General features: G+C 41.1%; 1 protein-coding gene across 1 annotated transcript in view; it reads right to left on the bottom strand.

The window, feature by feature from the left end:
• The window catches only part of LOC107100607 (disco-interacting protein 2 homolog C-like), a 93,576-nt gene that overhangs the window by 10,559 nt on the left and 68,751 nt on the right, over positions 1 to 14,266 (bottom strand). The window contains exons 19-30 of the mRNA XM_015399156.1: positions 13,740 to 13,879; positions 11,243 to 11,379; positions 10,916 to 11,124; positions 9,070 to 9,184; positions 8,706 to 8,907; positions 8,522 to 8,622; positions 6,221 to 6,301; positions 5,992 to 6,115; positions 5,597 to 5,718; positions 4,936 to 5,047; positions 2,632 to 2,741; positions 1,313 to 1,443 (exon numbers count right to left, since the gene is read on the bottom strand). Coding sequence (XP_015254642.1) covers positions 1,313 to 1,443; positions 2,632 to 2,741; positions 4,936 to 5,047; positions 5,597 to 5,718; positions 5,992 to 6,115; positions 6,221 to 6,301; positions 8,522 to 8,622; positions 8,706 to 8,907; positions 9,070 to 9,184; positions 10,916 to 11,124; positions 11,243 to 11,379; positions 13,740 to 13,879 — 1,584 coding nt within the window. The remainder of the gene's footprint in view (positions 1 to 1,312; positions 1,444 to 2,631; positions 2,742 to 4,935; positions 5,048 to 5,596; positions 5,719 to 5,991; positions 6,116 to 6,220; positions 6,302 to 8,521; positions 8,623 to 8,705; positions 8,908 to 9,069; positions 9,185 to 10,915; positions 11,125 to 11,242; positions 11,380 to 13,739; positions 13,880 to 14,266) is intronic.

Raw genomic sequence — 14,266 nt, 5'->3', positions numbered from 1 at the left:
AAGCTTTTACCTGGGGGGTGTAGCTGGTCCCGCCGTAAAGCAAGACTGACTCTCACGAGACTTCTGAGCCTGTGGGTGCGCTTCGGTGCTCCTGCAATTGCAAGTGCGGTATTTCCCCCACAGACCACCAGGGCGGCCGAGAATACCTTTGTTCAACCTGAAATGACTCATTTAATCATCCATAACGTTATGGAACACATTAATTAACTGAAAAATGTTGCATAGTGTGCCTTTAAGCTCCTTTGAAATTGTTAGTGATTGGTGTGTATAAGAACATTTTATGTTTTTTTTGTGTAGAATGTCTTCGAAGAGAACACACTGTTCAGTGAGGTACACTGTTTTTCTGCCTTTTTAGTAAAATAATCTCATGCTGAAAGTGAAAGTGCTTGTGCAAATTGGGCAACGAAGAGCAAAATGAAAGGTGTGAAGTCATTTTATTCAGACATGATAGTTTTTGGTTTTAATTGGGTTGGAAGTTATATGTTAAACCAATCTTTTCACTAAACCAACCAATCTTATTTGGCAGTGTTTATACCCAATACATACTTGTACTAGAGCAAACCAAAACATTTTGATCATTACATCTAACCCAAGTAGTTTTAACCAACTAGATTGGTTGGAAAAACCTTTTTATTTTAAGAATCTATCCAACTGATAGCAACTCTCCTACAAACTCCCACATCTTGACTGAGTAGTTAGGCTGTTTAAATCCCTGTTGAAGTTCTCGCGCGGCCCTACCCACTTCTTTAAGCCGTCACGTGGGACCACAGCAGAGGCTTCGGACGTCATCAATTTTGGCCCCTCCCCCTAAGTGAATCATTCTGGGGAAACGCCTCCTCCATTACTCGACACACGCCTCGAATCTCATATGATCACTTGTAGAAAGCCGTGGGGGCTTCGATGTGCTAGAACAGCCTCAGACTCTCAAGAAAAACTTAAAAGCGGAAAATCCTCACTGTGCGTAAATATTAGTTACTGAGTAATTACTAGTGGATAAGGTGATGGAAGCAACATTAATCCCTTCAATCTCTGGGAGAAACATTTAAAAATCACCAAGGCTTAACAGCAGCGTTTAGTCCTTTTACATAAACTTGCCTCATTTAACCTGCATGATAATTTTATTGTTAATCATTTTGTTATTCCTTACCTGTTTCATTATTTCTCTCTCTCCTACTTTGCCAATCTAATTGATGTTTTTCTATGTTTGCCCATTCTCTTTTGTTCACAGTTCTGGACGATAAACTATCGCTGAAAAGCGTTGAGATAAGCTAACATAAGATGGGAGTGAAGAGAAATTTCAAGCGGCACCAACCTGCAGAGACACCAGAGGACGAAGCCCAGGCCGCAGTATGGATCCAGACAGATGGCCACCTCTCTGGACGGGTACAGCTCACACTGCAGCTTCACCGAGCGGCAAAAGGCCCCAACGGCATTATGGGACATCTGGAAACAACCCAAAGAATTTACCACGAGAGTTCGTTTTACGTCTTTGGAGATTCAACAGGAACATTGCATCTATTGAGGAGGCAGAATTTAGTTTAATAAAGGTTTGATTTAAAGTTATACATAAATGAATAAAATGTTAATATCAGTAGAAGTAAAGTAACAAGATAGATTTAGCTTAAAATGTCATGTTTTCCTTTATTGATGAGTTAAATAACAGATTTTTTAAAACAGGATTGATGCACTGTAAAAAAAACGATCTAGAAATAAGTAATAATTTCTTAAATTAAGTGTATTTAACCTTAATTTGAGTAGCTAAATGAGATAGTTTGCCAATGGAATGAGTATTGTGACTTAAAATAAGATCTTTAGATAATATGCCTTTGAAATGAGACAGTACAATTGTGTTTTCTTATTTAAAGTGTAAACTGACTTGTTCCATTGGCAAAATGTCTCTTTTACCTCCTGAATCTAAGAACAAATGCACTTATTTTAAGAAAAAATGACTTACTGTATCTACATTTTGATTTTTTTCCCAATGTGCCAGCCATGTATATTAGAGCCCCTGCTAAAGAGCTTTAAAAAGTAGAGATGCACCAACACTAAAACCTGGGCTGATGTCATTATTGACTCATATTATATTTATAGTTCACTAACTTATCTATAACATGAAAAATGAACCACCCCAGTGGCATTGCTTAGTTACATCCCCCACACACTTGAAAAAACAAAAAACCTGCTGTTATATCGACCCGGTTTTACTATTTTTAGTTTTACAGAGACTTCTAGAACCTTTAAGGTTACCAACAATATCTCATCTATAGTTTAATGCAAAACAATATTTTTTAGGTTTATTTGAAGTTTTCTAGAATGTGTAAAAATACTTCTACAATAAAAATGACTTTAACTGAAGGCAACAGCATTTGGCCAGAAACCAACAGAAAGGATGCTTTATTTGACTGTGATTATTAAAATCTGGGAATAACATGATTTTAAAGCTCAGTGTTTTCAGTTAGCAGTTAAATGAGCCTAGAATCTCCTCCTGCTCTGTTGTTTTCAGAGGATCCTTGTTTGTACTGTAGCTGTCCCCTCTAAACTGCTGCTGCTGCCACTAACGTTGGTTGGATAAGTAATGATTGAAGCTGGAGGAGACGGCCCGGTCCAGGAGGGGATTACAGCTGAACTGACCTGAACTCCGGCCAGCATGCCGGTCGTGGACACGCTGAAGTCCAGATAGGCCAAGCCGTCTGGGTTGGTGGGCTTATAGAGCGCCGGGGGCTTCTTCTTTGGCAGGTCATCTGCAGCACAAACACAACTTCATTTGGATCTGGTTGGAAAGCCCGACCTCAACTTGAACCCACAGATCGGCTCTGATGGAGCGGCGCCGCTGGAACACAGCTGATGCTCTACTTTCTGCATGACAGCAGCAAATATCCTGGAGCCGTTACAGGTTATAGTGCTGTGATCCAGAGAGATCGGTTCCCATCAAGAACCATTTAAACCCAGTTGTTCCTCCATTCCTTCAACATGACGAATATAAGCAGCCTCTTTTCCATTGGCTTTTTCTTTTGTTTGGATTGAAACTACTTATAAACAATTAAGACAAAGATATGGTAAAAATCTAATCATTTTCAGAGGATTATTATTGATCAAACAAAGAAGCAGCCAAACAGACATAGCTAATGAAAAACTAAGAACACCCAATGATCCTAGAGCTAACAGATCCACATTCAGCAGCATTAACTCTCAGTAGGTGGAGACTTTGGTCTCATTTAACGTCCATCATTGTTTCTGCTCACTCAAGTTTGCATCTTTTTTTGTATTTGATGAATATTTCTCTTGTATTGACATCAGGCAGGGTCTGAGCTTTGACTAGGCCACTGCAACACACATTTCCTTGTTTTTGCAGATCTGTTTGGACTTTTTGGCCTATTAATAAGTAAGCTGCAGACCTTTGCTTTCATCGGATGTAAAACTACATTTCTTCAGTAAAATCGTTTGCTTCATTTCGATCCAAACTGCTGCTGCTGGTAGTAGAGGGTTTCTCCTGTCTGCTCTTCCAACCTGCAGCGGATCTGCTGGGACCTTCACTCCTGATAATACTGTCAGCTGCATTCATTGTGTTCCACTTCTAAATAATCTGCTGTCTTCTCTGCAGAATGATGGATTTTAAACTATTTGACCTGATAACCCATCTCTGATCGATGGGTAGCATCAGCTGCATCCCTGAGATCATTATTGATGGCTTTCCTCTCCACAGCAGAAAACTCCTGCATTTTCCTCTTCATCTCTTTAAAAGCAGCAGGCGTGTACTTACGGGTAGTTTTATCACATACCAGGTTCCTTTTTTGGCTTTATCATCGTTTAACCATTTATGACAGTGAAAAAGCTGTGGATGACTAATTATGCAGCTCAGCTGTTGTTGCTAACAAATACCGCTAAGCAGGTGAAGAACATCTGTGGCTTATAATGAAGATTTTGATCTGGTTCATAATCTATCATCCGGAATATTCATCCTTCCTCATCTGATTTGACTGCAGCACGTTGGATCGGCAGACAATAAATACTAATTAATTTAACAAAGGTGTGAAAAGATGAGCCTGATGTTTTCACCACACATCTGTAGTTGCCTCCCTGTAGTTACCATTTATGTCCAGCAGGGGGCGAGTCATAAAATAAACACAGCAGCCATGGTTCTGGCATGATTTCAGGCTCTGACTCAGACACCTCCTGTTAAAGAACAGGTTGTCCATCTGATGGTTATAGCAGCAGGTACTACACATTTATAAAGTCAAAGACAGAATAAATTCTGAAATATCTTTTCTGGAAAAGGTCAACATTTCCATAAGGATCCTTATACTCCAGGTATAAGGCGGAGGATAATTGGTTGCAGATGGAAAACACATAAAAAAAAATTGGATATGAATAAACACTGGAAATCCAAGCATTTCTATGAAATGTTTTCCTTTCTCTATAGTTTAGAACTGGAAAAAAAAAGAACACGATATACCTCCTAGATAATATAAAAATCAGGGTTTATACTGTTGGATCGTAAAGGTTATATTGATGCAGGGTTGAAACGATTATTGAAATAATGGTAAACTAACTTGGTTAGTGAACTGAATCATTACCTAGAGTGATGGTACAGACTGTAAACATAGCATTTGCTGAAGCAATAACCTTCTTCCAGCAGTCATTGGGAAGAACTTTATCTAAAAATATGAATATTTCAGATAAACAGTCTTCTTCATGTGTTACACATGGATATGAGTAGATAGAACAGGCTTTTACACTGACAATTCTTTTAAAATGTGCAATTGAGGGTTTTTTGAATCCCAAAAATGTTTCATTCAGGAATTTACTATGAGTTTACTATAAATATTGGGTTTTGGATGAATAGATTTTTCAAAATAAATGAATAATCAAATAGATGAATGGATTACTCATAAATAAAACAATAACTGATAGCTGCAGCGCTGGATGAAACAGTACCGGTATCCAGAACTGGAGGCCAGTTCCTGATGTCCACGGTGGCCGTAGCCTCCTTAGAGCGCAGCAGCTTGCAGATGACGGCCGTCGTCATCACGCAGGCCGAGTGACTGACCTGCACACGAGATTAAAAGTATTTGAAAAGATGTTACCTCATGTTTTCTGCTTCCTTTTTGTGGATTTTTATGCACTGTAATTAGTTAAAGGTATAGTGGAGTATTTTAACAATATTTTGAAAAGACCCGCCCTCTCCACTTTCAAAAAAATACACATGCACAACCCTGTACCTGCTCCTGAGAGGGAACGCCTGTTAAACACCTGCAGAATATGTACTAACTCATTTCTCCTCGTGCACGCTCAGTTTAAAAGTTACTGTTTGCATCGCTCATACATGCTTACTTTCCAAAAGAAGATTTTCAAATTTTCTCACCACTGGTAGGTGAAAATGGGGACGGGCAAATAGGACGACCTTACATAAGCATATCACCAGAATGATTGACAAATAGGAAGATTTGGAGGACTTATTTTGATGATCCACCCGGAAAAAGAACACCCTCCACTATACCTTTAAGAGCTCAGGGTTCAGGTTCTGACACCTGGCCATGTGTCACTGAGAGGAAAGTAAAGCTGTGAATACTTGAGGAGGATAAAATAAGAGTCGGACCTCCACAATCATCTTGACGGTGGGCAGCGTGGTGGAGATGTTCTGAGGATGAGGCGGTCGCACTGTGATGGGAACACAGCCGGCGTACAGGCAGCCATAGAAAGCTGCGATCAGGTCGATCCCTGCAGGAGGATCAGAGAGGTGGGGGTGATGGCTGCATGTGGTCCAAAAAGTTCTATGAAAACCTCGCTTATCATTATTTATATCTTGTTTTTTTCTCCAAAACTGTCAGACTTTTCTGTAGGCTTATAAAAATGTTTACTGAGCAGTTCTTTTTAAAGTATTTATTTGTAAATTATCAGCTTTTTAATGAATTTTCAGTTAAAAATGACCAGCGTAGGTTAAATGTGCAGCAAAAAGAGCTGAATCAGGATTTTTGGTTGTTGTTTGTTTACCTGGTGGGTAAACCAAAGCAACGTGGTCTCCCTCCTGTAGGCCTCCTCTCTCCATCAGCAGAGCTGCCACTCGCTCCGCCCTCTTATGCAGCTGCAGGCAGGTGAGGGAGTTGGACACCGCCCCCTAGACAACAGAGAAAGAGGCGGTGATGTGAGGACACAAAGATGCAGCAATAACAGTTCTTTCAAATCCAGTTTAACTCAGTTCTCGGTTAAAGCAGCCTGTTACCCGCGAGCTGAGGAGGGTGTAGAGGACGTGGTCTGGAGTGGTCTGAGCTCTCCACTGCAGGATCTCTGACAGGAACAGGAACTGGAGATGATGACAAACAAAGTTTAACTCCACCTTGTTTATGAGAGCAAATCTGCCAACATCTGAAGTTTTTAAACATTAAACTTCTGCAGAGATGCAGAACTTTGCATTTTTATTTCAAATTATTGGAACATCAGCATTTAACAAGCAGCAGAAAGCATTGGAGAAGGACTGCAGGGCGTCTTTAAACACATCTATGGTTTCAGATAAATCCTGTGTCGGTTTCTGGATGCCCTTACTCATCAGCTGCGACATTTGCTTTTACTGCTGACTCCACATTTAAAAGCTTCAATCGATACGTCAGGCTGTAAAATCCCTCAGATAAAACCCACCGACATTTCAAAACAACAAAGAGCAGTTTAAGGTCTGTTAGACCCATACTTTGATCCCTCAACTATCTGTAAACCTAATGCAGTTGCTGATAAAGCGAGGACTGTTTGTTGTTCTGTCTTAAAGAAATGCAAATGGTTCAATAAAAAAAAAAAACAACAACAAAGGAAAATAGTTGACAGTCCAGAGGGGATGAAACTAAACCACCACAGCAGCATGTTTGACTTAATGAGCCTGAAGAGTCACTGCAGGGTCCGTTTCAGTTTATTTAGTCTGATTAAAGTGTTTTCTCCCTACGCCTCTGTCAATAGACATGTCAACAATTGCAGTTTGTGATAATTGGTTGCAGAAAAATGTAATAATAATCATTTCAATCAAAATCAATACAAACAAGCTTATTCACATTTGCACAGTTTTTTGCAGTTCTTCCTATTACCTCATCAGACACACAGATATGCAATTTTCTGTTTGCAGTAGGAAATCTGAATTTCTGACCTCCAAGTAGGAAATTTTAACTGGATTTTGTGAATGTGTAATTTCTAAATAAGGTCATTTATGTCCTTGATGGCTGCTGGTCACATGAACAGCAGTAAAACATTAATTTGACTGTTTTTCTACATTATAATTTATGTAATGTTCATTTATCATTACAAACACATTCTTACCTTTCATAAGAATCTTTCATAAGAAAGAATTCTTTCATAAGAATCCATGTTTCCATGGTGGTTTATAGGAGCAAACTACCACAAGTGGAAGTAAAAGCATAAAATCAGCCCACCACCAGTTCACAGGTTAAATCACTCTGACTGCCCAGTTCTAAGGTCAATAAAGGCAGCGTAGCCTTTCTTCTTGCCTCACCAGGAGGTTTTATCTCTGCCAAGTTGGGGAGTACATCCAGAAAATCAGAGTATACTAGTCTGGTTAGCTGACAAGTCAAACACAAACGCTCTGTTCTGGTCTAATTTACCGAGGCAGACGAACAAGACGGGAAAAAGCAGAATGATGTCATATGCTAGCATCGCTGATGCTGCATGCTAAATCTACAAGCAAGGCACAGAAGTTTGGCAGTAACTGCAAAATGTCTGTTAAGCGGCTGTGAAGTTTTGAACCTCTCATCTAATGCTAGCAGTTTCAATGCCCAACTATGAAACAGAGTGGGAAAAATGGAAATCAGTCGATGGGTTGGCATGCTCACAACCAGTGGAGCAATAAAACAAACTAGCTACTTCTATGTTTATATACAGTATAAAGACCATGGAGGCTAATATGACTAACAATCACACAGGTGATGGTGAAGGCTACAGTATTGGACGCTGAATCCTGTAGTAACTGACCCTGCTGCTACAGAAACCAATCAGAGGAAAGTACAGAGCAGCTGCTGAAGACTTGTTTATGGACCAGTTTCTGTCTCAGTAATAGGTTTCAATGTCAGGATGATGACAACACTAGAGTCTGATCTGCAGAAATCGGTTTAAACCTGAATTACATGTGATTCATTTGATTGTTTTATTCATTTAAAATGTTTTACAGGTTCTATCAATCAATCATGTGTTACTGAATCAGGAAAATCGTTCTGTAAATGCATCAACACGTTCGTTGATGCATTTGGGTTTTAACTTTGGTTAAATATATGCTTACTTTGCCTGTTAGGCTATAATAAAGAACCATCCATTCAGACTTTATGTCACTGATATAGGCAGCGACATAAACGGACTTTCCTTTATTCAAACATCTGGTATTGATTGTTGGGATCAGTGCAGTGAGTAGATCATGATAACTGTTAATATTATAATGTTTACCATGATCAGAAACCCGTTTTCCTTAGTTTAATAGTAACAGAATAAACTCTGGATGGGCCGGTTAAAGCCTTCCATGCTGTCAGCCTCTCACCTGGTCGTTGTCGTCGGTCTGTCCCAGGTCTCTGCCACTGGCCTGAGCTATCCTCTTCCCCGACACCAGATTCCCCACCATCACGGAGGCGGGTCCGATCTCTGTAGCGCAGCGAAACAACACCGGTCAGTGCCTCCGTCGTCACAGACACGAACGAGAACGCGGAAGGAACGTCGCCGCTCACCTGGCTGTTTCTGCCGCGGCTTGGGCAGGTTGGTGACGCAGGTGTGGGGACACATCAGGACGTTGCACGGGTGCAGCCCCCCCTCCAGATACAGCTGCTTGATCTCTGACAGGTGGATGCCGCCTAGAGGAGTCTTGGGAAGGGTGTTGGCCGGAACCAGAGCCAGACAGAAGACGCCCACCCCATGGATGCTGTCTATGGCCTGATGGGAAGAGAAGACAGGACTGACTAATGAAACACATCATCTAGATTCTATCATTACTCTACGGACAAAATAAATCAAGATGAGAATGCCCAACCGTTACTATGGCAACCCCCTTAAAGCAAAGATGCATCCGACATAAAAACTGGAAGTGATCCATACCTGCAGAACCCGGCTCATCCACTGGAAGCTGTCCTCCTCCGTGGAGTCTGGCCTCTGCTCAGCCACCACCACGATCCGCTCATCCCTCAGCACCGTCACAGAGAACACGGCTATCCTGCAGAGACGGAGGGCAGACACAGTCATTGCAGCTACTGAATGAGACCAGAGACCGCACCTGAAGCACTGCATAGGGTCAGGAGTTCATGGTAAACACCGTGACACTGTATAACTTCCTGGACAAACAGGAAATCCCACCTAGTGTTATTAAACCTGTGGAAGCATGATTTTCCTCGGCCTAATTGGGGTCCTGTCGCTAACCGATCCGTCCAGCAAGCATGATCAGTGTACATCCGGGTGTCCATAAATACTGTTATTATGGTACTAAAACTACTTATTTCTATCCTTAACTCACTAAAGAATACTAATACACGTGTTTAAAATTTTTTTAATGAACTTTGAGTCAATTTTTATGTTTTTTACATTTTCTCCGTTAAACAGCTTCTCTGACGTCATCAGACATGCTCAGAGCGGTCCAGCAAAATGTGATTAAACCATATTTATCTGCAATTTAGTTGTTTCTTTCTTTTTATTACGCACTATATAACATAAGGCTAAAGCGAAACGATAACATAAAACTTAAAAAGATTAGATTTATGTTTAAATCCAAAGCCAAAAAAAGTTAGCCACAGGAAGTAGTGAAGGATCCCATTTCCATTGCAGATCAGGCAAAGACGACTGATAAAACAAAAAGGATTTTAAGGCATTTTTTTTTCTCAGGAAATACATTATTAACCTTTACCACATTATATTTTAGTACGTTTACTATTTTTGGGGAGGAAAACTTCATTTTTAACTAAATAAAATTGAGGACAACCCCGATGTATATCTGGATGTGCAAATGAGCTGATAGCACCTGCGCAGAACAGATCATGCTTCCGGGACGGATCAGGTAGTGACATGGTGAAAGGAAGGAGGGATAAAAGAAACATGTTTAAAGTTTCCTCATCTTCCTTCATGCCCTGAACAGAAGACACTTGTTCTGAGTGTTTATCTGGCTAATGAAACATGTATGTCCTCGATGAACTGAAGTTATTTTGTATCCATCAGGGTTCCTACAACATAAGGCAAGTTAAATTTAAGACTTTTTAAGGATCTGCAGGAACAACTGTCTATGTTCAAGTGTGAGAAAGTTCTTTATGCAGGGGTGGGATGGTCCCAAGGGAGAGAGAGTGTTGAAATTTGCACAGTATAAATGTGTGTGCTGGGCTTGCCCCAATCAGAGCTTTTCTCTCCGTCTGCGGACGTAAAATAAATCTGTATTTTTGCAAAATTTGCCTCCACCTCAGCTTCCTAACTCCACACATTTCTTTACGTTCATGTAAGAATAAAAAGAAAATAAAGACGATCTGAGTTCTTATGGACCATCCAAAACCCTGAAGACTGATCTGTTATCAGTGCAGAGAGGAAGAATACTTTTATACATCAGAGAGTGTAAATACTGCTTCACACCTGACTGCAGGTAAACAGACGGCTCTTCAGAAGCAAACAGAGAACTGGAAAAAACTTTCATTGGAAATGACTCCCATCTGACCAGGATGTGGGGCTCTGTGTTCCTGCAGCTGAAACTTTAAATATCAGCTGTCAGGTTAGAGATGAATTTCCAGCTCATCAGCTTTGGATGCAATTAGCTTCCCAGCGTTGCAGTGTCCTGATTCCTTCTCTACCGCTGGACTTTATTAGACATATAATGTTGTGAATGAAGCTCATTCATCACTATGACAGGAAACTCTTGTGACGGCCGGCTGCTCTCCAGCTGCTGTCGCCGAGACCGATGACTAACACTCACCGCCCTCTGTAGACGAACTTCATGGGTTCCACCGCCAGCGCCGTGGCCACGATGTCGTCTGCGTTATGCCTCCGCCCGCTCACCATGATGAGCCCGTCCATTTTCCCTGTGATGAAGACGAGGCCGCCGGGTCCGATGAAGCCCAGCAGGCCGGTCCGGACGAAGGCGTACTCGCTGATCAGACCCCCGCTGGAGCTCACTGGATACACCTGCAGCATACAAGTTTAGAGACACCGTCACCGTGGCAACCAGCCACTGAGTCTTCTTAGATTTAGGGCATCTATGTTTGATGTTTAGGACCACATCAGAGCCAGCAGGCGTTCTCACCTCAAAGGTGTTCTTTGTCATTCCCGTCAGGCCATAATAGGACGTTCCCGTGGCGATGGAGCAGACGCAGAGCTCGCCGATCTCGTCCGTCTGACAAAGCTGAGGGACGCCCTCCGGTTTAACCACGCACACAAGGCCTGATAGGAAAAAAAAGAGGACATCTGGCGGTTAACACACAGCAGCAGAAGCAACTTTCCTTTATTCGGTTGCACCTGCTTCTGAAAGTGGACCACGTGTCTGAGTCACAGTTTCTTAGCAATCTTTAAATAGGCTGTTCTCTCAGAGATGAGGGTGACGTATGTGTCCAGCAAAAAACAGGATAAACTAAGAGCAACTGGGTTAAAACAGAGAAAAAGCAGCATTATATAAACCGGAGGATATAGAAGCATATTAATGTTGATGTGATCAGGATCGTTTTACCTTAAATTAAAAACAATCCCCATTCCAAGATGGTGAAGATGTTAAAGCGTTTGACTGACATGTAAGGAACCCAGCTTCAAACCCCCAAAAAAGAATCAGTTTAAACGTTTGATGGCGTGATTTTAAACTGCAGCAGAGTGAGTCTGTGTTGGATCAGGAAGGTTTACATGCTGCCTTCCACAGATTATCGCCTTCTTTATAGATTAAAGCACCATACTTCAGTAACTCCTGCAGGATGCATCTGGATGCAGACAGAAAGCTCACTGCACTGCAGCAGGAGTAACGCCTCTTTCCCTGCAGGTGTTTGGACTTCAAGGATTTTTATTGTAGGTAAAACAGCACAAAATCGAGCCAAAAAAAAACAAAAAACGATTGGTCCATCCCTCCATCTGTCCATACATCCATCCTTCCTTCCCTCCATCCGACTTTTTCAGCCTTTGCTTTGCATCAGAGGCGTCCTGATTAATGTATAAAGCCTTATTAATGTAGAAAATGACTCTTCTAAACAGTTCTTTATTTTTTAGATCAATCTTAATCAATCCATGACTCTGCTGTAAAATAATAATTACTCTGTTGTCCCGGATGCATGATGAATTGCATCCTGCAAAGCTCGCTCTGCTCTGTATTAACCGAATAAAGAGCCTGTTGTTTAGGTCGGATCACAGGTTTCTGATTTTTTCCTGAACAGGCATAGAGAGCTCAGCCATGAAGAGAGAGCGAGCTGCAGAAAAACGGACAATGATTAAGAAGAGAGGCCTCACATTTATTCGCCCCTTCTCACTAATTGAACAATTTAATGGACCTAATGGATTTATTCACCCTGCGGAGCATGAAACACTGAGAGCTGATAGTTTAACTCTTCACAGGACAAATGGAGAGGTTATGCTTCCTCTTTCAAAAGTTAGATTAATCTGCATGGCTTTAAGCCTTAGAGCTTTACCATCCCAACTTATATTTCAATGATTCTGCACATTTGTAAAACTAAATACAAAGTTTTACTTCACATTTTAAGTCAAAATTATTTACTTTTCACATCAAAAGTCCATTCTTAGTCCATTTCTAGAAATTCATAAAGGAACTCATGGAATATATTTCTATGGCTGAAACTACAGATGAACCGACATAGGCCTTTGCCTTTACTTCCTCCATTTAATGAAAAACGTGACACAGTGATAACCAATAATATCCTATTTTAAACAAAGAAGAAACATTAAAAAATAAAAGCAAAATTGGAGAAAGGAGAAAAGATACCTGAGAAAAGCTCGGGTGTTTTGATTAAAACAGAGTGAAACTATAAAATAATACTTTTTTATTTTATATTCAGTTATTGTATATTCTACTTTTGGACTGTTTTGACTGAGAGGGGTAATCGTGGTAAGGAAAAAAGCCCAATGGGGTACACAAGTCAAAAAAGGTCAGGAACCACTGTTCTAGGGACGTTTGAATGCTTTTATGACCACTTATCTTTGTAAACAATCAAATCTGTGTAAAACCTGACTGAATTGTTTATGTTCTGTTAATATTGGGGGAGGGGCAGAATGGAGGTAGGAGGGGGCGAACAGAACCACATCTCAGCCAGAACATTCTTATTACCGGTAGTAAGATTCTATCTCTAAGTTGGTCCTTCTTATGTAAATTCCTTCAGAAATTAAATAAATAAAAGTCGATATTTTCAAATCCTTACTATAATTGAATAGTTACTGAATTGAACAGAGTATAAAGACATACAGAACGTATCTCCACTGAGTTTCTGACCCCTAGAACGAGCATCAATGACCTGCAGCACAATAAACAGGTTTTAATGGCTCAGAAACACAGAGCATTGCTGAACCACAAGGAACTGGATGTATTCATGCAGCATCTGATGAACACATCTGTTCTATCTGTTGGGCCACCAGTAGATTTCCCGTTTTAATTGTCTTCCATTCTGCAGGAATGTGGGAAGATGTGGGCAACAACATGAGAATGAAGAGATGTGACTTCGCTACACAGAGAAATCAAATCCAAGATGGAGCATCAGGGAACCGGTATGAAGAGAGAGCTTTTACTGTAGAGAAGGTAAATGCTGCATAATTACCTCCTGGGGTGACGGTGCCAACGTCCTGCACGGTGAGCACAGACAGTCGCTCCTCTGTGTCCACTCTGACGACTCCATAGCTTAGACCCTGCATGGACAGGACGCCACGGCCTGGAGGCTGGCTGCTGTCCTCCACCGGCCTGAACACAGAACCAGGACACATGTCACACCAGATTCCCTGCAGGATTTAATGCATGATGGTGCATGAACTCAACCACAGCAGCATGAACTCCTTTGGATCTGTGTCTGTTCTAAATTAAACAAGTTTCTCTACATTATTTTGCACAAGTATCCAAAACTATTAAACTGTTTCTCAACATGTGTGCTTGTGTGTTCTCGTTTGCTCCTGTACTTGTAAAACGTCATTAGCCTCAGCCCTAGTACTGTTCTATTACACAAGAACAGTAGACAATAACCGAAAAAGTCCCCGGATGTTGTTCTCGCCCCTCCCTCTTTACCCAGCATGCATCAGAGTTCTTGAGATTGACAGCTGTCCCAAAATGGAGCGCTGACAGAGCTCAGAGTAT

This window comes from Cyprinodon variegatus, unplaced genomic scaffold (genome assembly GCF_000732505.1).
Source record: "Cyprinodon variegatus isolate N-32 unplaced genomic scaffold, C_variegatus-1.0 Scaffold992, whole genome shotgun sequence".
NCBI classification, from domain to species: domain Eukaryota; kingdom Metazoa; phylum Chordata; class Actinopteri; order Cyprinodontiformes; family Cyprinodontidae; genus Cyprinodon; species Cyprinodon variegatus.
Note: the sequence above shows the minus strand (reverse complement) of the source record. Positions and strands in the feature narration are given on the sequence as shown.